Source organism: Hemitrygon akajei, chromosome 11 (genome assembly GCF_048418815.1).
Source record: "Hemitrygon akajei chromosome 11, sHemAka1.3, whole genome shotgun sequence".
NCBI classification, from domain to species: domain Eukaryota; kingdom Metazoa; phylum Chordata; class Chondrichthyes; order Myliobatiformes; family Dasyatidae; genus Hemitrygon; species Hemitrygon akajei.
The window spans coordinates 27,207,965-27,234,070 of record NC_133134.1 but is presented as its reverse complement, the minus strand read 5'-3'; the positions used below and the strand labels follow the sequence as shown (position 1 = coordinate 27,234,070).

The 26,106-nt window shown below is 41.3% G+C and overlaps 1 protein-coding gene across 4 annotated transcripts in view; it reads right to left on the bottom strand.

Moving 5' to 3' along the window:
- Positions 1–2,806: 2,806 nt before the first annotated feature.
- nde1 (nudE neurodevelopment protein 1) overlaps positions 2,807–26,106 on the bottom strand; it is a 57,544-nt gene continuing 34,244 nt past the window's right edge. For all 4 annotated transcript variants that reach the window (XM_073060515.1, XM_073060516.1, XM_073060517.1 and 1 more), the window contains 6 exons: positions 22,865–23,013; positions 19,395–19,531; positions 19,105–19,278; positions 12,885–12,967; positions 6,934–7,088; positions 2,807–5,572 (listed from right to left, as the gene is read on the bottom strand). In XM_073060515.1, the coding sequence (XP_072916616.1) occupies positions 5,479–5,572; positions 6,934–7,088; positions 12,885–12,967; positions 19,105–19,278; positions 19,395–19,531; positions 22,865–23,013 (792 nt within the window). In that variant the 3' untranslated portion in view covers positions 2,807–5,478. The remainder of the gene's footprint in view (positions 5,573–6,933; positions 7,089–12,884; positions 12,968–19,104; positions 19,279–19,394; positions 19,532–22,864; positions 23,014–26,106) is intronic.

The window sequence follows — 26,106 nt, the reverse complement described above, 5'->3', positions numbered from 1 at the left end:
TTATTTATTGAGATACTGCATGGAGTAGGCCTTTCTGGCCCTTCGAGCTACACTACCCAGCAAGCCCCTAAATTAATCCTAGCCTAATCATGGGACAGTTTACAATGACCAATTAACCTACCAACTAGTAGGTCTTTGGACTGTGGGAGGAAACCTGAGCACCTGGAGAAAACCAACACAGTCACAGGCACAATGTACAAACTCCTTACAGGAAGCAGCAGGAATTGAACCCAGGTCACTGGCATTGTAAAGCATTGTGCTAACCACCACACTACTGTGCTGCCCTAGCCATGCTTTTATGCTGAGATAAGTCAGGAAGGAGACGATAAATTAAAAAAAAATCAAAAAGGAAACCAAATTACTTTTATTTTAAAGCAATGGACAAGGAACCAGAATCCATCCAGATACATTCCAAAGGAACTGACGGAGAACAGACCAAGATCTAGCAATTTTTAAATGACTATTTCTCTTCCAGGATCAAGACAATCACCATTCAAGATGATGGGGCTGAGTCACTTTGAATTGTTGCAAACTATTGGCAGGGCAATTCCAGTATTTAGACCTGGCAACAATGAATGAACACTGATATGTTTCCAGCTGAGAATAGTACACGATTTGGAGGTAACCAACAAGTAATGGTTGTCCTTTTATATCCACTGCTCCAGTCCTCTATGGTGATGGAGGTCCATGGGTGAACAACAGCTCTTTACAAATGATATAGGCTGCAACAAATGGCAGGAATGATCGACTTCCAAAAGAAGAAAAAAGTGTTAGATTACCACTAGACTGCTTTCTCTCAAACGTTACCTTGACATTCTCAGACAAGCACTGCCTTGGTGTCAAGGGACAGTCAATCACACCTTTGGACTGAACCACAATGTGGTCGGGAGTCATATGGCCCTGGCAAAAGGCCAAAATTGACAATGGAAAACAGGTCTTAGTGCCATTTGATACTTGTTAAACTTGATAGTTTCCATTTTAGTAAATAAATGTGTTCTGTTAACCAGATTGGATATGTTTTTTGTTATGTTATGCCGTTGGCCCCCTCCTTTGTGAAAATCGCAAGAACTCTAGTTAAGGGGGGTCAACTGACCCAAGAGAGAGAGACGTGCGAAAGACCACGTTCTCCCAAGAAGCAGAATAAAAGTGACTTTGACTATTGTCTCATGGAGACCACCTGAAAAGCCCTCGGGCAAAGTGGGCTGGTTGAGAGAGAGATCGCATTACCTGCAACTTGATTGACACCTGCGATCCCGTGAAGAAGTATAAAGGCGGGTCTGAGGGGAGGACCCTCAGATGCACCAAGGAAACACACGAAGGAGAAACGCTAGAAATCCTGCGACAGCGTTTTAATAGCTACAGCCGGTGGTGGGGTTCGTGTGCGTCCTTCCCTTGCCTGGGATTGGCGACTTCACCACGGAAGACGGCCTAGCTACAGGGGAAGCCACAGATGAGAGTCCATTCCCCCAACGAGACTTCCGACTACCTCCTACAGGTTGGAAAACCTGTCGGGTAAATGCTTCATGTTCTCTGTCTTTCTAACAAAAGTGCACCAACGCGACACTTCCGCCGGCAACTAAGTGAAACTGCCGTGATCTAAAAGACTTTTAGATATCCAGCGAACGATATAAAATCTACATTACCCCTAGACGACGATCGAGCTTGTGTTTTGAATGATTATTATTACACCGGTGTTTTAGATTGAGTTTTGACGATCTGAATGTTTTGTATTAACCATACGTTTGTGCCCTTGTTGAATAAAACGTTTGAAAATAGTAGCATCCGACTCAGCTGATCCATCTATCTTTGCTGGTAAGTTACCTGGTTACGGGGTTTTCGTAACAGTTAAGATAGAAAATAGCCCAGGTATGCATGCTATGAAGCAGTTGTTGGTGTACTGGAACAGCTTGATTAATGTTGTAACTAGTTCTGGAGCATAGACTTCGGTCCTACAGCTGGCATTCTATCTGGTCCCATTACCTTTGCTGTATCCAGTGCTCATAGCCATTTCCTGTTAGCTCAGAATGAAACAAATTTGATTGGAATACAGGCTTCTGCAATGGAGGAGATATGAAGAGAAATAAGAAATGTGTAATCTATATGGCACTTTGGACTGAAAATTATATGCATCGTCTAGAGAACGCAAAATGAGTAACTGTTTTTAAAAAGCAGATCATTGGTGTTTTTGTGACTAGGGACCATTTCCATCAAGAATTGAACAACCATCCAGAACAAGACATCATTCAAAAATTCAGAGCATGGGCCCCTCTAGATCCACATACACACTGTTACAACTCTGATCCTTAAAATCAGTTTGTGAATTCGGTTCATTTAAGATGCAGCTCATTATGAAGTCAGGGAACAGCAGCTCAAAACGCTGATCCAAAGCACCAAATTGTGTAAGAGAGAATTACAATTGGAGTAAACAGTGGGAAGATCTATGGATGTTTCTAGTCAGGCAGAAAAAACTCGATTAAGAAAAAAGGGGCTTGCCGCCATGTTCCCTTCTCCTCAAGTTTCTATTAACCATGTATCCACAGACACTTGCCTGTTCTTTAGCTGATACCCAGACGGATTTGACAGAAAGAACTAACATAGCCCTATCCAGATTTCAAGAAAAGCCAGTCAAGATAAGGAGCTGGCATTTTAAAGTCAATTCAGAAAGGTTGCTAGCTCCTCTGAGATGTTATTCCAGTAAATGCATTTATCCACAGTGGCACAGACATGGACATTGTTGTAGAATAAACCACTGTACCTGCTGAGAAAACATTTAAAACACTGTAAGAATGCAAAGTAACTCAAGCAACATGGGGAATGATAGCAACTTTATTTCAGTTGACTGGTTAAGGAATGCTGTAAATTTACATACATTGCAGGATTACAAAATGGATATGGCAACATATTGTAAATGGACATGGGGACTCAAATCTGCAGCAGCATACTGTACACATTTAATCCTCGTGATTTTTGCAATTGAAATACTGCACTAAAGGGGTGAAGACAGGCAAATCAGAATTTGCAGGCATGAAAACAATGGTGTCTCCCTCCTAATGCAGAAGTACCCCACAACAATCATCTGTCCAAGTTGGGAAACCGAAAATACACTACATGATAATGTTGGCAAAGAATGCCACCAAATATTTAATATACAGGATGTTGGCAATGCTTTTTTGATAATAGGTCGAAGAGGCATCACCCTAACTTAATTTGGTGTCAGACAGACCTCATATGGAAAACAAATATTACGGTAGGTAGTTGTTGGGAGATGGTAATTAAGGCACCAAGTAGCAGAATTAAATACAGGCATGAGGTGCAAGTCTGCAAATGTTCCCCTCTCCAAGACAGAACATCTATTAGAGTGCAAGGATAATTATGGATCCAAAACTTTATGCAAGTACGAAAACTGAACATTGGTGCATCGAGCAGACGAAGTTCACATATGCTATCAATCTAGTCATTTGGTCAGAGATATAAATCCTTCCTCAGAAGTCTCTACAATAGACAACATCCATGCCTTTGCAAAGACTTGTTGGCTCCATGTAAACCAGCTTTTAATCGGGCAAAAATACAAATACCAGTTTTGATTCATGATAATGATCTGCATCTTACTACCACTTACTTGCCTTTAGAGAGTGGGGGGTTGTTGGAGAGGATGCTAGGATTTCTATTTCAGCTGAGCTTTGGAATTACAGCAAAGTCCCTGCTCACCATGCATAATGCCAACAAGCTTTGGTTACTCACCGGACAAGAAACCTCCTTTTACAAGGCGATGACCTTATCATAATGAGAACTAATTCTTTAACACAACAGTCTCAGAGCTGCCTCCCAATGGTAATATCAAGATTTTGATATAGGTTTTACACCAAGTTTAGAATTTTGTTCCATCAATTAGATTAAGGCCAAATCCTTAGGATTTATTGGCTTTACAGAGGCATACAACTCAACAACCAAACCAGATCACAACGTTGAACCTCAATTAATTCTATATACCAAAAATCATAAAAAGGCACTGATCATCAAGGCACTATCCATTCTATGCTCTTCTTCATCTACTTTGCACTTCATTACCAAGAACTTCACTGCTATTCCTCATCTGATTAAAAATAAATTGATATTCAAACTCAGCCTTCCCCTTCCAATGCTAGCCAATTTTCTTGGTGCACTTTCCAATGCACCAATTTTAAAACAACAAAAGAAAATATCAAAACAATATTTCTCCTGGGAACCGTGCAAAATTCTTCAGCTAATGCAGTTTGCACCGTTTCAATGTTTGAATCAATTATCCAGTTACTAACAGTAATGGCTGCATCACAGGACTCTGTACCAGCAGCATTCTAATAGGTTGTAAAACAGAAACAATTTCTAGTGTTTGCTATTAATGAGAACTCATTGAACTAAATCAGATAATCCATATCCTTTCCATTCACATTTCATTCAAGTGCAGTGAAATGTTAAAGAAGCATTGTTCTGTATACAATAAATGAACCTCACTGCTGCACTTTAAATTGTACACATTTTGGACTAAGTCTGCATAAAGCAGCATACACAATTTTTAAACAAGTTTCCAACTAAAGCATTAGAACACATTTGGATTGTTTTAAAGAGCTCATGTCATCTTAAATATACAGGCAACAGATTAAATATATACAAGAATGAGAACAGAGGTTGACTGCTTTGCTAACAAGCATGCACAAAATCTTCAAGCTGACAAAGAATTTACAGGACAAAATTGACAAATGAATATGTAAGTTACACAATTAAACAGATTGTAATAGTTTTATCCTTAGCTGAACAGGACCCAGAGAATATACAGAACAGGTACATTGTATACTGGTGCATCATTGAATACAAGTTACTTGAAATAATTAAGATAAACTGATATCTCAAGTGCGCTACGTACAAGTTTGGAAGAAAATAATAACAATCTTCTAACAAGTTTAAATAGAGTCAGCATTTTCAACTAAGCCAAATGTTATTCAATTAAATACTAAATGGATTAATTTAGCTCCTAATATCTCAAGTTTAGAATGCCAAGGTTCAAGCTACCAGTTACTGAGGAAGCAAACATGTATTTATGTATTTATTTATTTATTTATTAAAAGGAACACTCCCCTTAGTGGTACATCTCCAATTAGCCAGGTCCCCTCTGTGACTATACTAATTGTAGCAGTTTAGCAGAATGTAGCTCCAAACCCAAATCTTTAACTGGCATTTTTTCATTTATACTTCCCCTTTTTAAAAGTGAGCCCTCTTTTCCACACCCAAGGTGGAACAAGGCTTCTAAAAAATGGTCATAATATGGGCCATACACCTTCAATATGAAAGAAAAATCTACTTGGCTTTCAAAAAAAAAACTATTTTGCACCAGCGAAACAAAATTAAAACTTTTCCTTTACTAACATCCCCATTGAAAGCAATGTCAATTTGGTTACAAAAATATTATTTTAAAAACACGTTAAGAGTTCAAAATTACCATGCTCAGAGCAAGATTTTGACAACACCCTGTGGTGACACAGTGGCTTGCATGCAGACTCTTGAGGCAATTGTCCCAAACTCAAGTCTCTTTGCTAACCTGAAAATACACCAAAAAAAATCAAATTATTTTTGGGAATAGGAATGAACCAGACACAATGAATAAACCAATGCACAAGACATTTGTAAAGTAAAAAATGCTCAAAAGGACGATGCTCTGCACTTCTTTCCAAGTTTTCACTATTTCTATATTTGTCTGGGTCCTACTTGATAAAAATCATATCATTGAGCTGAAGTTAAATACAAAATCACCTGAATAAATGGCAACTACATGGACCTGAAACAATCTGGCATCCAGTAAGATGCAGCTCTCATTGACAGTGAAGAACACTCTTCCTTTACATACTCGCAGGATTTTTTAATCTTGTGTTTGCTTCAGGCCAAAATCAAAAATGGAATGAGCCGAAGACAAACTGGAGGAAAGCTGCAGATGCTAGAAATGCAAGCAACACACGCAAAATGCTGGGAGAATTCAGCAGGCCAGGCAGCATCCGTGGAAGAGTACAGTCGACATTTCGGGCCAAGTCCTGACGAAGGTTCTTGGCTCAAGATGTCGACTGTACTCTTTTCCTTAGATGCTGCCTGACCTGCTGAATTCATCCAGCATTTTGTGTGTTTAATGGGATGAGCTGATAAGGGTGACATGGTAACATGGCATTTGGCGTAACACTATAATAGTGCCAATGACCCGGGTTCCATTCCCACCACTGTCTGTACATTCATATTGTCGCCACACAAGTTTCCTCCAGGTGCTCGCGTTTCCTCTCACATTCCAAAGATGTGTGGGTTAATCGGTTACATGGGTATAATTGGCAGCCCATGCTTGTTGGGCCAGATGGGCCCATTACTGCCATGGATCTAAAGTAAAAATAAGCATCACACTAAACTTTCCCTGCTCACAGAGAACTTCTCTCTGCTGATAGGCAAAAGGTGACGTGCCAAGTGAAGACACGCCCAGTTCCTTTACATCCACTAACATGAACAAGCTGGCTTCCTTGCTCCCTTCAGTAATGTGCTATTCACTGGGCAACTTTTTAAGTTAGACAATTGAAAAAAAAACATTGCCAGGTCACCATAGATGATATCCTGACTCTTGCACCTGAATCTTAAATTCATTTGTTTTGTTTTAAGGCAGGGCTCACTTTAAAACCTCATCTGAAAGATTCCTGCCAACCTTACAGCTCCCATTTATCTGTGTGTTCCAGTTGTGTAGCAGTACTTGAACCCACAACACAGACTTAAAGAAGAAATGCTAACAGAACTATTGATGAAAATACAAGCTTTCTCCTGACCTCCTCACAAAAGTATAACAGGACCTGTGTTTAAAGAAATCTGATGTAATAATAAAACTTTAGTGCACAAGCAATCTTAGTGAATTCTCTCAAAATGCATGTTACTGACCCTTTGTCATATTGGGGTAGATTAGCATTTGACACCCGGTTATCATTGTTGTCTTTGACTGTGTGATTTCCATTCTGAGCAGATGGCAGAGATCCACGATTTGGAGACTGATCCCAGACGAAATTCCTACAAGATGCAAGCTTGGATTCTAGAGCCTATTTTAAAAAAAAAGCAATAAGAATCAACAAACCACAGCTTAGAAACCCCCAAATTCCCAACTCTGTTGCAGGATTTCAGAATCTTATTGCCGACTTTACTGAGTGGTCATTCCATCACCACTTTTCTTCTTCTTCTATTTCCGGTAGTTTAGACGCATCTAGGCGTATTATCGCCCTCCGCAGGATGTGCAATTTATTACAGAATTTCAAGATACTAAATCACATTTCATGTATTGCATCCCTTTTAAAGTAGTCTCAAAGGGTTAATTTGTTCACACATTGAATGCTTTTTTTTAAAGAAAGAGGTTTTCTTAACCCCTGTATATTTCAGATGTAATTCATAATAATTTGGAAAAGTGTTAAAATCTCTTCCAAAAAAACTGCTGTTTAAGCACCTGGGCAGATACACAATTTTTTTTGGATCTTCTGAAAAAGCTGGATTCCACAATCAAGCCTTTAAAAAAATAACCTGAGAAACAACCTCCCCTTTTCACACCTTCAAAAAAATAAAATACATTAATTCTTTAAATTATTTAGATCTAGGGAAAATATCTTCCGACAGATTGACTGAAAATTTAGATAATTTGACCTTTACATTTCTTAATAACCCCAAGGAGTCAGGTGGAAGCAATTTTCATAATTGTCACTCCTTAGAACTTGAATAGGTAATTGGCTTTTGAAAAAGCTAACCAATCAATGGTGTTATCTGAGCCGCATGGCCAAGGATTAGAAAAGTTGGGACTTTTAAACATCAAGGAGTGGTAGAAGAGGTACAAGGTACCAAATACACCAAGGTAATATTGCTAGCACCAGCACACCAAAATTGTAGTTTGTTTTCCCCCCCCCCCACAGGGGTGAAGGGCAGGAGGGCGAGAGAGGAAGGGGTGTAATTTGGGTATTCCAAACCCAGTATTTTTAAACCCATCTTTAACTGCCTTCAAGGTAGTGGTGGTGAGCTATTGTTCTACTGGTGAAGATACAGATACTCGCACTGCCTTTGGGTAGAAACTCCAAGATTTAAACAACGCAAACATAAGGGAGTACTAACATTTCCAAATGTCTGATTCCAAATCAGACAGTATGTGGCTTAGATGGTGTTCTAAAAGGCTATCATCATGTCCTCCTTAATAAGAAAGGTTGTAGGTTTGGGATATGCTGTTGCAAATGCCTTACTTCAGAAAGCTTTCTGGATCAATATTAAAAGACGCATCTATTGGGTGAAGACTTTGAATATTCCTCTTCTACTTCCTACAGCTCACTCCACATAACTAAAAAAAGTCAATCCATATGGTAACAAAACTATCTCCACTTGTGCTCTGAAGATTCGTGCTGTTTCCCCCCCCACCCTACCCCCTTGGACAAGGATACTTCCCAAATAGCCACTGAACTCACTTAGGATTATGGTTGTGTTTTAAAATTCAGCAACTAATTGGTGCTGGGAAATGAGCCAAGCCAGATGGATTAAGTATCAGTGGGAGATAACCTAGACAAGAATGGACATTATTCCTTAACATTTCCCATTAGTAATCTAAGTTTTTGATACAATTTAATTTCGTGAACTTAAATTAGAAGATGACCAACTTCATTAGACAATAGGGAACTAGCCAGAGTAAATGGGAACCATATTCCGACAGGGAAAATGTAACAGAAGCACGGGAGATCAATGCGGCAGTGCTTCAGATACAGGTACAGGTACAGCATATTTTCCACAAAGAACTGTCGAGTCCTTTTGAATGGTACAAAGAAGAGAAAAAACATGAAAATATTGGTATACATTTCAAGAGCCAAGTGAAATGCAAAATACAGAGGGGTAAACCCAATTAAAGAATGAACCAAAACAAAACCTTGGACAAGTGTGGAAACTGAAAATAGGTAGTAAGAGGCAGCAAAGGGCCTACTAGGAGCAGAGTGAGACTAAATTTAAGTATTTTGTGTTGCAGTTGCTGAAGAAAAATATGCTCACTGGTGGTAGAAACTGCAGGTGGGTTGAATGCACTAAACAGGCTGGCTATGCTTAGAGGATGCCACCTGGTCAAGATTGCTTGCATCCTAGTTTGTCAACTCAGGGTGGAGAAAACCTAGTGATTCCCCCACCCCCATCATCTCTAATTAGGAAAAGTGATGAAAGTGAAATGAGCACTTAATGGTTTAAGTTAATTAGAGTTTGCACTTAATTGCAAAACAATTTAGGGGAAATCAAGAAACTGTTCAGCAACAGGCTCTTGTCCCAGTTAAACAGTATAGTGTCCCAAATAAAAGGGAATCCCAGCTATTTTCTTGGTTAGTTTTTGTTCTTTGAGTTGTTGCAAATAAGTAGTTGTCCCAATTAACCGATGGTGCAACAAAACAAAATCATATAATATATATATGTCCCATATGTTCTGAAACACACACACAGATTTTGATGAAGTCAGTGACAACTGTGGTATATTCAGATATGAAGACGAATTCCCAAATAGTGAATTCCTGAGTCCACTGAATCAAAGGAGTCCTGTAGGTGCCCCTACATCTCCCTTGACCATACTTTCTTGGTCCTCACCACCAGTGTTGCAGTCCTTGGTCTCTGCCTGTATGCCAGGAGTAGAAGTACACCCAGGTGATCACACTTTCCAAAGTGTGGGATGGCACTGTAAGTGTTTCTGATGGAACAGTGGTCAAGTGTGTTGTCTCCTCTGGTTCTACGGGTGGTATGTTGGTGATAGCTGTTCAGAGACTTCAAGCTGGCCTGGTAGAAATCCCCCACAATGATAGGAAAGGCATCCGGGTGCGCTGTTTGGCGACTGCTGATCACTGTGCTCAGCTCCAGAGCCTGCCTGATGTTGCCAGGGATGGAATGTACATCACTATCAGGATGATGGTGGAAAACTCCCTTGACAGAGAAAAATAGATGACACCTAACCACAAGATGTTCCAGGTCGGGTGAACAAGATTGAGACAGAACTGTGCACCACAATGAGTTAATCGTGAAGCATAATCTTCCTCCTCTACCTTTAAAAGACTTAGCTGTCCTGTCTTTGTGGTGTACGTGAAGCCCTCAGGCTGTGGCACGGCATCCAAAATATTGGGTGAGAGTCACATTTCAGTGAAAAGTGCACAGCAGTCTTTGACATCCCCTGGCAATGTAGTCTTGCTCAGAGGTCAGTTTTATTTTCCAGAGGCTGTACATTTGCCAGCAGGATAGTAGGGAGTGGGTGTCCAAGGACTCTGCATTTCAACCTTACTTACAGACCAGCACACTTTCCTCATTTCCCTTTTCTTAAAAGGGGAACTATATTAGCAACCCAAGAACAGTTGGGGTCCACCGATTTGGAGAATTGACAGACACAACTGTTGCAAGAAAGATGGGCAAACAGGTGGCAGTACTAAATACCCAATTGGCAAATGGGTGGATCCACAAATTATGCAAACGAACAGCTATTCATCGTTTTATTTCTAAATAAACAGCATTGCTGCAATACATGTATTTGGTTAATCAAATTCCTTTGTTTGAAAACCTTAACCCCCAACCTAAAGTCAGCAATAAAGCATGAGTCAAAAGTGCAAATAATACATGACAATGCTGTCATCAAAACTAAATACATAACAATTCCTCTTTGGATTAACACACTGAATAAACTTTGTTGGCATTTTATTATGCAACCTTTCCTCTAAAATCAGGTCTTATGTGTCAATAAATGCTTCAGTCAGCTGCCCAAAGTTCATTGCAGGAAAATCAGGTTAGGTCAGAATTCCAAAGCAATCAAACTGATCAATTGAAAGCTCCTACTACCAACTCATGGACAGCTTCCACCCTGCTGTTATAAAACAGCTGAATGGACCACTTGGCCCTTCAACCTGCCTTGTTTTGGCCTTGCACCTTTTGTCTGCCTGCACTCTCTCAAAATGTACTTTATTCTGCATTGTATTGTTTTCCCCTTGTACTACTGAGACGCACTGATGAAATGATCTATATGCATCTCATACCAAAGATTGTTGGAAAACTTTTGGCATGTGACAATAATGAACCAATTTACTGCGGACTTTGTTGTTCACTTGAGGCAAAACTATCCCCAGCCAAGTCTCCCATGGGGTTTATTCAAAACAGGAATTCAATACAATTGTTATTGAGTAAATTACTTAAATTTTAATTTTACAAGTAAACCCAACATTTAATAATCAGCTCTGAAGAACATTTACAGGATCAGAGCTATTATATAACAGGATCAGTTAATCTCAAGTAAAATGGCCCCATTTCAACAACTTAAATGATGTGAAAATTCTATTAGGATTTACAAGTTTAGAAAATGTAAAAAGGAATGTCCAACTGGCTGCAAAAGTCCTTTTGTTCTCAGAGCTCCTGAGCACAGTCCATTATTGCAAAATTTTCAATATATTGTCAGCTGTCTTGCATTGACCAGATCTATTATAGGTTACATTCTCTATCACAAGCCTTATTCATTCTGTAAACAGTGCAATTTTAATTAGCTCTAAATGGTCGGAATGTTTTTGGATTGGCAGAACATTTGCAAACAGTCACATGGGTAAACAGAAGAGTTGCGATATGACTTTTTTTTATTCCAAGTTCTCATATGTTGTTCTTCACATAATATTTAAAGCATCAATGTTTTAAAAAAAAGTTCAAAACTGGGACCAAATAGAGTTCATACATCAAACAAGTTCAGGCTACAAAAATAGGGTAACACGTATAATTCAGTTATGCTGCAGTATCCCTTCGAGTAGCCTCCAATAGAGGGACCAACTTCACACAATGAATTAAATGAGGCAAAGAAAAATTGTTTAAGATTCTGCAAGTAGGAACAGTTTTCAAAACCCCACTCTGACAGAACATTGTTCATCATAATAAGAACCATCATGACCAGAATCTACTAGTAACACATGGCATCTGATTCCATTGCAGAACCAATAAAGTATTTTAATTGCATTCTCAAAAAACAGCATAAGCTTAATAATGGATCTATTTTATGGAATAGGACATTGCAAATGGTCTGATAACACAAGCAAACTAGTGGGCAAATTATTACTTTAAACAACCTTAGTATATGTACATATTCTACACTGTGATTTGTGGTTAACACACATTTAGACAATAATTTAGTGAGGGTGCTACTCTCACCACATCAGTTGATACTGGTCCCAACTGTCCTCCCCTATCCCCTCAATACTTACCCTGCAAGGCTGGCTTCCTGACAGGTCCACTGAAACTGACTATTGGGCCCACAACACAGTGCAAACCATTTCATATAAAAACTATCCATGAATGAAAAAAAGACTTGATACTGACCTCAGTCAGTAATGGATCAAAAGTATCCACAGTGTCAAATAGATTGAACACCAGAACAAAACCAAAACCTCAGCTTCTTCATACATTCAGCTTTACAGAATTACATCAACTAATTCTTACAAGAATTCTGGATAATTCAACTTTAGGCATTCATTTCCAGTTAACTCACTAAGTGTAAATTAGTGAAATATAAATATTAAATTTCAATAAAATATTCAATGCTCTAAAAAAGTGCAAGGAAAAATTAGTGGATATTTTAACCTTAAAGGCACACATGAGCTCAAGGACTCAAACTTTTGTGAATATAAAAAGTGTAGAAGAGTTTTTCAACTGTTAGTGCTCATTTCAGAAATGAACTACCTCAGACTTCCAATATTGTTCAGTATGGAATTCCCAGGTTTGCCCAAAATCTAATTTTTATGCAAAATAGTCATAAACATCGAGAGGCCAAGAATGAGAATTAGAGAACCAAGATATTCAATTAACCCTGCACATAATGCTGCAATCCTTACCCCAACTTTCCTAAGCAAGTCTCCCACTATGTTAAGTGCAGATATCCTGGCTGATGGAGTCAGAGGACTGCCAGTATAACAATCTGAAAAAAGTTTAAACAAAAATGCACAATTAATAACAGATTAGGAAAAAGTCATTAACCAAATAAGAGTAAAACCAGTCAGTTATTGAACACTCTAGTATGCTTGGAAATTTTAGTACAGTTTACAAGGAATGCATTAACAAAGGAGGCCATTTAACACACAAGACTTGGGTCAGCCCACCATCCTGCAGCTGAATCTCCTCCAGCACCTGCCCTCCCCCCCTCTTGATTCCCAGATCCTTGTATTTGCTTGGTATCTAACCATCTAATACTATAATCTTAAACGTACTAAACATCCAAGCACAACAAAGCCAACTTTATAAGAGATGGCCAACCCTTTATCATGAGATTATACTTCTGGACTAGATTCTACAGCCAGCTAAATTAACTCCATGTCTAAACATGTACAATTCTACTGGAATTAAGTTCAAAGTGATCTCTCAAGATTATATATCAAATCAAGTTACTCTATTTCTGATTAATCTAGTGACATTATACTGAACTTCCACCAAGGCAGAACATTCAAATAGAGACTAAAACAGCAAGATTACTCATCTCGTGTAAAGGGGGTTTCTTCTTTTTCTTTGTTACTGCTTATGTTAATCAAAATGGCTTCTTTGCTTTGTTAAAAGTAGGACTACTTTGTTGCGAGAGTGTGCTGGAAGCTTGTTTGGGTTAAAATTTACTGATAACGAGAATTGTATTCCTTTGTTAACCAATTAGGATTAATGTTGTTCTTTCTTCTGAGTCTGTAAGCTATTGTTGGCGGGCTTTTGGGGAGATCAGCATGAAGGGGTGAGAGAGAGAGGGGACGCGATGCTCTAAACTGGGTGAGGAACGGAACCCAAGTGGGGGTCCAAGGCCAGGAGGTACCTCGAGGAGAGGAGACAAAGATAAATGTGCTTGGTTGACCACTTCGGGTGGTCCTGAGCTGCGAGTCGAGGAGCTCGGAGGGGATCGAATGGTGGCCAGAAGACTTCAGTAATTGAGCTCCAATGGTTGCGCACAAAGTGGTTTGGACTTTGATAAGTTTGGTGCCTTTATTTTCTTTTCCTTCATATGTACTGTATCATTATTAATCACTTAGTTATAGTAATCTTTATAAATTGTAATCATTTAATCGCATATGGTGTACTGTCTGTTATTTGGCGAGGTGCGGACATCACACAACATCCACACAAGCTGATTACCCAGTTTGGTGGGGCCAAAGGCTGCTCCCCCTAGATGAGAACGAGCTGAGTGAGCCTGAGGCGACCCAGGGGGTTACACTTGTCTCAAGTTCAGTACAACAGCAGCCAGAAATCCTGCTATTGTATTTTATTTCCTTTTTAAATAGCTTGCAGTCAAAGCTGAAGTTCCAGTTGCTTTGCTCTTTCTGAACAGACAGTACCACACAAATTGCATCTGAACATTAATACTTAAGGGGCACTGTTTTGCTATCCAACTGAAATTAAGAACCCCTTGTTTCCCTATATTATGCTTTATCTCACACTTCAATCATCTTTCTTAGAAGCCTCCTCATACTCAATTTACAATACAGTACACTCAATCTATTACATCACTATTACATATTGAAACCTGATCTTTGAGTCATTGCATTAGTAACCAAGATGTAACATTAAACAACTGTTTTCAAAGTGAGGCTGCCTCCAATCTGCTCAGTATGCCTCCGTCCCAAATTTAAAGTCAATCATTATCAAACTGGTTGGAATTAAATTCAGACCTTCGAAAACTAAAAGGCCAGTGTCCAACTACTACACAACCCAATTGATTATTATGTAGCGATGTACTACATACAGAGCTAGAGACGACACGTTTCGAGACTAGTTTATTCAAACTTCACGGCGCTGGCATTTAATCCCTAGCGCCCGCCCTCTCCGGGAGGAAATGACGTCAGAGGTGCATTACCGAAGTCTCCCCCTGTGCGCTGGCTATTTGTGAGCCAGTTCGCCTGCGCAGAAAGTGGGTCGCCACATAACCCACCCACCCCCCCCAGAACCGGCGATACACACCCCAATGTCCACAGTCTGGATCAGCCTCTGTTTGGGAGGTCTGCCTCTGCGCCGCGGTGCCTGAACCTCGACCGGCTGCGCCAAGTCAACATGGGCTGGTTTAAGTCGGTCAACTGTGAAAACCTCCTCTCTCCCCCCCAATGTCCAGAACGTACATGGACCCGTTGTTGTTGATCACCTTGAACGGCCCATCGTACGGCCGCTGTAGTGGTGCCCGGTGTCCACCCCGTCGTACAAACACAAACTTACAGTTCTGCAGATCTTTGGGTACATGGGTCGGTGCTGTGAAGTCGGTACGGGGGCCAGGTTGCCAAGCCTTTCGCGTAGTCTGTCCAGGACTGCTGCGGATTCTTCCTCTTGCCCCCTTGGGGCTGGTATGAACTCTCCCGGGATGGCCGTACACCAACTCGGCCAACAAGGCGTGCAGATCCTCTTTGGGCGCTGTACGAATTCCAAGCAGGACCCAGGGAAGCTCGTCCACCCAGTTAGGTCCTCTCAGCGGGGCCATGAGAGCCGACTTCAAGTGACGGTGGAAGCGTTCCACCAGTCCGTTTGACTGTGGGTGGTAGGCAGTTGTGTGGTGTAGCTGCGTTCCCAACAGGTGAACTGGGCACCTCTGTCGGAGGTAATGTGGGCCGGTATCCTGAAACGTGCTACCCAGGTTGCAATCAGTGCTCGGGTGCAGGAATCGGCAGATGTGTCAGTGCCTCTGGTCACCTCGTGAACCGGTCTACCATAGTTAGGAGGTACTGTGCTCCTCGGGACACTGGTAGGGGGCCCATGATATCCACATGAATGTGGTCGAACCTCCGATGGGTGGGTTCGAACTGCTGTGGCGGGGCTTTAGTGTGCCGCTGCACCTTGGCTGTTTAGCACTACGCGCACATCCTGGCCCATTCACTGACCTGCTTGCGAAGTCCGTGCCACGCGAACTTGCTGGAGACCAGCCGGATGGTTGTCCTGATAGATGGGTGCACCAAACCGTGTATGGAGTCGAAAACTCGCCGCCTCCAGGCTGCCGGGACAATGGGGCGAGGTTGGCCGGTAGCCACGAAGCATAGGAGGGTCCTCTCACCTGAGCCTACTAGAAAGTCCTGCAGCTGCAAACCCGAGACTGCGATCCTGAAGCTGGGCATCTCGTCATCTGTCTGCTGCGCCTCCGCATCTCGTCATCTGTCTGCTGGGCTGCATAGTCCACCCCCAGGGACAGGGCCTGGACAGCTGGTCTGGAGAGTGTGTCCGCCACGACGTTGTCCTTTCCCGAGACATGCTGGATGTCCGTCGTGTACTCAGAGATGTAGGACAGATGTCGCTGCTGGCGAGCCGACCAGGGATCGGACACCTTCGTGAACGCGAAGGTCAACGGTTTGTGGTCCGTGAACACAGTGAACAGCCTGCCTTCTAAGTAGTACCTGAAATGCCGGATTGCCAGATACAGTGCCAACAGCTCCCGGTCGAAAGCACTGTACTTGAGTTCGGGTGGTCGTAGGTGCTTGCTGAAGAATGCCAGGGGTTGCCAGCGCCCCTCGATGAGTTGCTCCAGCACCCCACCGACTGCTGTGTCGGATGCGTCCTCCGTGAGGGCGGTCGGAATGTCCGTTCTGGGATGCACCTGCATTGCGGCATCTGCCAAGGCTTCCTTGGCTTTAACGAAAGCGGCCGCGGCCTCCTCATCCCAAGTAATGTCCTTGCCTTTACCCGACATCAGGGTGTACAAAGGGTGCATGATACGGGCTGCTGAGGGGAGGAAATGGTGGTAGAAGTTCACCATACCAACGAACTCCTGTAGGCCTTTGACCGTGTTGGGCCGTGCAAAGTGGCGGATCGCGTCTACCTTGGCAGGCAGAGGTGTTGCCCTGTCTTTGGTAATCCTGTGGAACAGGAAGTCGATGATATCGAGACCGAATTGGCATTTGGCCGGGTCGATCGTGAGGCTGAAATCACTCAGGCGGGAGTAGAGCTGGCGGAGGTGGGACAGATGCTCCTGACAACTACTGCTGGCTATGAGGATGTCGTCCAAATAGATGAACGCAAAGTCCAAGTCGCGTTCCACCGCATCCATTAGCCGCTGGAACGTCTGTGCGGCATTCTTCAGGCTGGACGGGGTGATAAGTGCTGTTTAGGGGATGTCTTCAGGGTGTACCGGGATTTGATGGTATCCCCGGACGAGGTCTACTTTGGAAAATATTCTTGCCCCGTGCAGGTTTGCTGCAAAGTCCTGTATGTGCGGCACGGGGTAGCGGTCTGGAGTGGTAGCCTCGTTCAGTCTGCGGTAGTCGCCGCATGGTCTCCAACCCCCGGCTGCTTTGGGCACCATGTGCGGGGGGGGTGGTGGGAGGCCCATGGGCTGTCGGACCTCCGTACGATCCCCAATTCCTCCATCCTCTTGAACTCCTCCTTCACCATGCGGAGCTTTTCCGGGGGGAGCCTTCGTGCGTGGGCGTGGAGGGGTGGTCCCTTGGTCGGGATGTGGTGCTGAACCCAGTGTCTGGGCATGGCTGCCATGAACTGCGGTGCCAGAATCGATGGAAAGTCCACCAGGATTCTGGTAAATTCGTTGTCTGACAGCATGATGGAGTCCAGGTGTGGGGCCAGCAACTTGGCTTCACCCAGGGAGAACGTCTGGAAAGTCTCGGCATGTACCAGTCTTTTCCCTTGCAAGTCGACTAGCAGGCTGTGAGCTCACAAGAAGTCCGCCCCTAGGTGTGGTTGGGCCACTGCGGCCAGTGTGAAGTCCCACGTGAATCGGCTGGCGCCGAACTGCAGCTGCACTGTGCGGGTGCCGTAGGTCCGTATCGTGCTGCTGTTTGCGGCCCTCAGGGTGGGTCCTGGTTTCCTGTTGCAGGTGTCATACCCCGTCGGGGGCAAGACACTGATTTCCGCTCTGGTGTCGACAAAGAAGCGTCGTCCCGACTGTTTGTCCCAGACGTACAAGGGGCTGTCCTGGTGGCCAGCCGCCATAATCATTAGCGGCAGCTGGCCCTGGCCCTTGCAGGGCAGTCGACAACAGCGGGCTCCTGTGCCCCACCACTGGTGGTAGAAACACCACTGTTCACTGTCCTCCTCACTCCTGCCTCTGTGCTGTGTGTGCCCCCCTGCCGGGCCTGGTCTGGTCTGCAGTTGGGCGCGTGGCCTGGTAATCTGATCGACAGATGCCACGCTCTCCCTCTTGGCTTTCCACAGCACGTCTGCCCGGGCCACCACCTTCCGGGGGTCGCTGAAATCTGCGTCGGCCAGCAGCAGATGTATGTCCTCGGGCAGTTGCTCTAGGAACGCTTGCTCGAATGTGAGGCAGGGCTTGTGTCCGTCAGCCAGGGCCAGCATCTCGTTCATCAATGCTGACGGCAGTCTGTCTCCCAAACCGTCCAGGTGAAGCAGGCGGGCACCCCACTCACGCCTTGAGAGGCCATAGGTCCCAATGAGCAGGGCTTTGAATGTTTCATATTTGCCTTCTTCCGGGGGTGACTGTATGAAATCCGCAACCTGGGCGGCCGTCTCCTGGTCAAGGGCGCTCACCATGTGATAGTAACGCATGGAATCAGAGAATATCTGCCGAATCTGGAACTGGGCTTCTGCTTGGCTAAACCACACACATGGTCGCAGCCTCCAGAAAGTTGGCAGTTTTAGCGAAACTGCGTGAACAGATGAAGAGTCAGTCATCTTTGGTCCAAATCCCATTTGGACCGGCGGGGTCACCAATGTAGTGATGTACTACATACAGAGCTAGAGACGACACGTAGTCGGGTAAGTCGTTTCGAGACTAGTTTATTCAAACTTTGTGGCGCTGGCATTTAATCCCTAGCGCCCGCCCTCTCCGGGCGGAAATGACGTCAGAGGTGCATTACCAAAGTCTCCCCCTACGTGCTGGGTATTTGTGAGCCGGTTTGCCTGCACAGAAAGTGGGTCGCCACAATTACATATCTTTTGAATAGACTCCTGGAAATATTAAGCCTCTTTGCCACCCCCAAGAAAAATACTATCAATGCCTTTTCTATTTTTAATGAACACCTTACAAATTCACTTCTAGCTGGAGCTAATTGTTGACATATTTACTGATTGATAGAAGCCAAGGGCAAAACACTGTTGATCATTTAAAAATAATGCTTTTCAATAAAAGATCATCACCTTTTGAGACTAAGGCAGGTGTGGCAAACACGCCGCTGGGTCCTTTGCAGAGTAGTGGGGTTGAAGGCATCGTTGTGGAGGCTTGCATTGTTGCATTTTCAGTCTCCAAGGAGGGATTTGAGGGTTTTCTGACAGATGCAGGTTTTTGTTGTACTGCCAATTCTTGCCTCAGATCTGGAAGCAAATCATTGTTAATGCAAAAACCTTCTAACACTACTTACCCCCCCCCCCCCCAAGTTAGTGAACTTTTAAACATTTAATTGTACATCCAAATGAAAATAAACAATTACCTCTTGCTTCATCTTTCAGTCTTTGAACAGACACCAGAAGGTTTTCTTTCTCATCTAGTTCACTCTCCAGGAATGCATTTCTCTCAATGGCCTGGTTCAAACGCTGCTCAAAGTCCTCTAGGGACATAATAGTTGCTCTATAGTAAAAAAAGGATAAAACACTAGTGTCACAAAGATATTCAAGATAAATCACTGTACCAGGTGTTACAAATCAATAAGTTCCAAATTTTTAAAACAACACCAAGATTGAATGTTACAATTTGAAATTTAACCAGGATTTCAATAAAATGTAAACTTAGATTTGCAAGCTGCACTTTTCAGGAAAAAAAGATACTATACTGCAATTTAAATTTTCCTAAAAGCCACCAAAACCAATATTCCTTAAATCACTGTGAAATTGTTTTAAACACTGTTGACCTAGTGGCATGAAACTTAAGTGTTCTTTTCATAATTCAGTTCCTCTTCTGACATTTATCATTTCTTTAAAAACATTCCCACTATTAGTGAATGTGTTGTAAAATACCAATCTGCAAATTAACTGTTATTCAGTACATTATCAACCAAAAGTGGCAATGCTTATTACTCTACATAAATGTGCACTAAATACAAACTGGATTTACAATTCTTAGAAGTGAGGATCTGAAACAACAAACATTAATATTAAACTCTACAGTGACATTTACAATTTTTTTCATTTACCATTATATAGGAAAGCTAAAGGAGCCCTGTATCCAGACACAGCTACTAAAGCTACACATTTTAAGCTAGATTCCAACAAAGTATTGCTTCCAGTTAGGGAAAAAAGCCATTAGCTGTTAAATTAGGCTCATTATATTAAAAAAAATAACCTTCATCCCCCAGTAATTGGAGAAGTTTTCAATCCTACAAAATTTCAGTCAGCAAATCAGTACAAAATTTGGCCCTTTGCCATCAAAAGTAAAAACTAAATTAAAAAGTAATAAAACAGTGGAAATATTCAACCATTAAGTTACTGCTTATGGAGAGAGCAACAGAAGTAACATAACTGCTTCTTTCCAAAAGATGCAGTCTGGAAAGTGATTCCAACATAGGCAGAATTTATTTTGATGTTTGAATTCAGAAAGAGCACATTTAACAAAAGTCATCACCTGAGTGCAAGGAAATACAAAGCAGATGTACATTCTGTCATGTATATACTAATAACAAAAATAGTACTTTATTCCTGTTTTCTAAATGAGGAGCAAATTCAGAAATTGAAGTTGCAAAGAGACTGTGTCCCAATTCAGGATTCCCTAAAGATCAACTCATAGGATAAGTTAGTAGTAAGGAAGGCAAAGCTATTGAGAGGACTGGAATATGAAAGTAAGGATGTAATGCTGAGGTGTTACAAGGCATTGTCCAGACCACATTTGAGTATTATGAGGTCCAAAACTGCTCATATTCAAGGATGTGCTGGCAATGGACAGAGTCCAGAGGTTTCCAAGAATGATTTTGGGATGAAAGGAGGAGCTTTTGATGGCTCCAAGACTGTACTCACTGTTTCAGAAGAATGAGTCGGGTTGGGGGGGGGGGGGGGGGTGGAATCTCAATTAAACTTACTAAACATTGAAAGGCCTAGATAGAGTGGATGTGGAGAGGATGTTTTCAGTAGTGGGAGAGTCTAGGACTAGAGGGCACAGACTCAGAATAAAAGGCTGTCCATTTAGAACAGATACAAGAAGGAAATTCTTCAGCCAGAGGGTGGTGAATGTGTGGAATTTATTGCCACTGACAGTTGTGGAGACCAAGTGACTAAGTACATTTAAAGCAGAAGTTGATTGGATCTTGATTAGTCAAGGCAAAGGTTATGGGAAGGCGGCAGGAAAATGGGGTTCAGAGGGATAATAAAACAGAATCAGTCTGCCAAGTAGCCCAATTCTGTTCCTACGTCTTATCAAGATGTACTCAATTCATCCAAATTTTAGATTTCTCTCCTCCTCTTCCCCCCACCAATACAACCCTGAACATAATTTTCCTTCTCAATGACAGACAAACTTCCTTAGTACTAATGATCACAAGATTTGGAGCAGAATTACACCTTCCAGTCTGCTTCACCATTCAGTCAAGGTTGTCTTTTTCCACCCGTCAAGTTAATTCTCTAATCTTCTCCCCATAACCTTTAGCAATCAAGAACCTATTAATCTCTGCCTTAAATACACCAAATTGCTTAGTCTCTACAAATCTCTGGCATTGAATTTCACCAGCTGAAAAAAATCCTCATCTCAGTTCTAAAACGAGACAACTCTTAATCTGAGGCTGTGTCCTTGGGTTCTAGACTCACCTACTAAAGGAAACATTCCCTCCACTCCAGGAGCTTCATTAGTCAGCAGCATTCAATAAAATTCCACCCCATTCTTCCAAATTCCATTGAGTACAGGCCCAGATCTATCAAATACTCTTCAGTGGTCATTATACCTGTTGAACTTCTTTTGATGGACAGGAATAGCAGAGGAGAATAAATATCAAGACATTTATGTTCATGTTATTAAGTTTGGCCATTTAAGTGTTTTATATTAAATAGTTACTCTTTAGATTTTAATATCCCTACTTTAGCATTTATTTTGCTTAATTTTAGTTTAACAATACCTTAAGATCTTTTGAATCTGATTCAGAAGTCTTCAACAGTTGGACATAGCAATGCTTAGCCAACTATTAAAAACTTCTCAGCATCTGTGGAGTAGATTAATTTCATGTCTCAGTAGTATTTGCAATACAAACGCCCTGATTTCACTGAACACCAGCTACATTTTTTGAGAGATACTTGCACATTTCTCCAAAATATACATGTTAGAACTACAAACAACCTCTTTCCCAACTTCTACCAAATCCTTTAGGCAAGGACCACAGCATGACATTACCCTGCCTTTATCAATGCCCTTTCTCCCCTTAATCAGTTTGCAATCAAAATTTACACTGCCCCTCTTCATTTCTTATGATGATCCAATGGTTTGGAGATTGCAGTTTCCAGTCGTGTTTGTCATCAGCACTCCAAAGATTATTAGATCATAGGATGTACAATTATGCAACTTTACAGAATTCTTTGTATAACATACAAGTATACAGAGAACATCACTGGGCAACCATTCCCACCAATATGCCCAAATTGTCCACTTCTCTTTCACATTAGCCCAAGCACAATAGTAGACCAACAAATTTGCTTTCAAAATAATATTGCCACCAAATCCTCATTCCTGTACATTATCCATGACTTTAAGGATCTATTGATATGTTTGAAATATATTCAATACTGCAGTATTCACAACACTTGGAAAAAAGGAATAAAACAAGATGAAAGAAATTTCTGATCTCACAAATAGTTGACACTTTATCTTCAGGATATGGCCCCAAATTCTAATCTCTGCAGCTATTATAAACTGATCTTAAATTCACTTCAAATCTATTCCACAATATAACTATATAATATTCAATATAGTCATTCATTGAGAGGATACCTTTTTGCTCTTTCCAAATCATCATTGGCTTGTTCTAGTTCTCTGATGTACTTCTGCAGTTGGTCTTTAACTGCAGTAGTTTCAGTAAGTTCATCTTGCAGCAAACTAATTCGCTTATAATTCTCCGTGTGATGTTCCTCTAGCTTTTCCTGAAATTAAATATGAAAATTAGATATCACTATAAATAATGACATACCTCATTATACCAATTTGGGCCAAAAAAAAAGTTCCTCCTTCAGAGTGAATTTTTCTTTTGACCAAAATAATCAACTAACCCAGTTTACATTTCAGACTAACATTCTTACAATCAGAGCTACTCCAGTACTTCTAACAAAAATACTTTATAGTTCAGATTTCCAGCATCTACAGGTCTTTGAACATCCAGAAGAGCTCTTAAGTACTTCTACCACCCAAGAAAACACCCTAATACTTATCCATTGTTTCTTTAATGGATGGAGGAGAAAGAAAAAACCTCAAGTTGATGGGGCAATAGATTGCAATCATCTTTATTGAATTAAATATTGAAGACAAATGAATTTATGAATATAAACTTGACAGGAAAACACCAGCTATTCCTCCATTCTCATATCATACAATCTGACAGGATTTTCAACTCAGAGCAACAAATCAAAGTTTGAAAAGGAAGTGATTCAATTCTGGATAGGAAAACATGTAAAGAAAGTGATACAAAATGCAATATATCATAGCTTGCTGAGGGAGGAGGAAGCAGAAACCTCAACCATAATTCAAAATCTAAAGATTCAAAGGCGGTGCCTATCAGGAAAATCGCAAGTGTTACACCCTTGTTCAATAAAAGGGCATTATGCCACTTTATGGACATACTATGTACTCAAGTTATCTTATGTATTTATATTTATTGAGTTCTTTGGTGTTGCTTCGGATTTGGAGTAACAATTTTTCTCTCCTTTACACTTGTGAACTGGAAATTACATTGCACAATCTTGAATCAGAATCAATACAGCAACCATACCCCAGTCAGTTTAATCCCCAGTGAAATTAGTTCTACAAAGAGTTAGCAACAGAAACAATACATACATGGATTGATTAAAGAAAGCCAACATTCATTTATGAAATACAAATACCATCTAACTAGATAGTTCCAAGTAATGCAGTAGTCAGCACAGCACTCAGGGTGGAATTCAGAGTTTAATCCCAGCATCCTCTACAAGGAGTCTATGCATACCCTCCTGTGTAATGCTTGCTTTTTCTCCCCCCTAGGCCTCCAGTTTTCTCTCATAGTCTAAAGACGCACCAGGTAGGTTGACTGGCCATTGTAAATTGTCCCATGATTAGGGAAGGGTTAAATCGGGGTCGTTGAGGGGTGTGGCTCGAGGGGCCTATTCTGCATTTTATCTCCATATAAAATTGATGTTTTTGACACAAAGGCAGCTCATGGTATCTCTAAAGTTGCAAACATGAATAAAAAAATGTTCACATCAAGATGTAAGCTGCTGGAATCAAAATGGGCCATAGCAGCATAGTTTTCACAAAAAAAGCTGATTTATAAATAGAAGCAAATAGGTTATTTATTGATTGAAGTAGTAAAGTTTGTGATTTGTTCCAAGACTACTTTTGTATTAAAGTGTGGGTGCGCCAGGTACAATATCCAAGTTTGCAGACGATATAGAACATGGAGGCAATGCTGAACCATGTGTGTGGTGGGAAAATACGCAGAAATTTTAAAGGCAGACTGGTGGTGTAAATCAAAATGTGGTGGATGACATTCAAGCATGCGAAATGTGAATCATCAGTTTAGCAGGAAGAATTTTTTTTTATATAAATGGTATATCAAAAAAGAGATCTGGGAGAAGATGATTGTTGTGTAGCTATTAAAGCAAACAGGATCCTGATTGGAATACAGGAGCAGGCAGGTCATAGTGAACATTTATACACTGGTTTGGACACAACTTGAGTATCAGGTTAGTTTTGAGCATCACACTTGGAGGGATGAAGACCTGTGCTTTTGTGTGTGGGATTGTTCTTCTCAAAACAAGATTACAATGGGATTTAAAATAACGAAGATAAAACTATTCCCATTGAAGTGTTCAAGTATCAGGAGACAGAATGCAAAAGAAACTAAAAAGTGATATTTTTAAATGCAGCAAATAGTTAAGGCCAGAAATATACTGCCGGGGGTCGTACTGGGGAAGATTCCCAACCAGGAGTGGAACTGGCAAGATAGCTCAAAAGCCAATACATACTCAATTTGCCAAATGGCTTCCTTCCATGTTGTAACCATTCTGTGACTGTTCAGAGCCGATTCCTTACTGAGAGTGCCAGGCAATTTCAGAGTGCTTTCGCTCTACTGCTCAACTCAAGAGAAAGTAGTGTGGCACACAGCCAAGCAGAGCTCAGCAGCACCTTTTAGACTTCAAAGAGTTGCACAGCTTATTAGCACTTAGACTGAAAAATCCAAACCCATGATCTCTCATTTGCTCTTTCCCACTTAACTGATGCCTGCTGCCAACAAGTTCCTATGCAAAAAAGCTACCAGCAAACAAGCAAATGTAGCTGCAAAGATTTGCAAAGATTTTAACGAAAGAGCAATCAAACAAATCTCATGCATAGCCACAGAAAACAGGTTTGAAAAATCAAAGTTGAAATTGACCTGAGTAGCCAAAGTTTTCTTGCCCAACTTTAAGCAAATTCAATTAAGTGGATCTATTATATTTAAGGTTTTACCCCAGAATTAGGTAATAAGCTTAAAAGTAAATAGGTGCAAATAGCACCTATTTACAATCCTCATGGCAATGGCATATAGTCTTAAATTAATTTGATTAGAAATTGTGGGATTAGTGAAAATGGATGGGTGGACTTGGGCCACACTGTATAATAACTACCTTTCAGCAATGTTTCAGGACAATTCCCAAACTAGTTCCAAGAATAGCAAATAGAAAACAATTTTATTAAAAGGCTTGAATTTTATTTTTTAAATTGGATTTGTGTTTGCAGCAATTAGAACAGTGATGACCAATATAACATTTAACAAGTGCACAACTTCAAATGGGGATTAGAAGTTTTTTTTACTTTAATCAAGATATCAGTATTAAACATGATTAGAAGTCTAACAACATTCTCTTTGTACATAAAGTGCATGAAGCAAAAATCCATAGAAATTAATTTGATATTTTTTCAAAATCAAAGTCAAAAGCAGTTTCCCCCCCCCGTGTGTTTTTAGCTAGTGTGCTGAGAATGGGTTCGGAGGCATGTTCCTTGTGTAA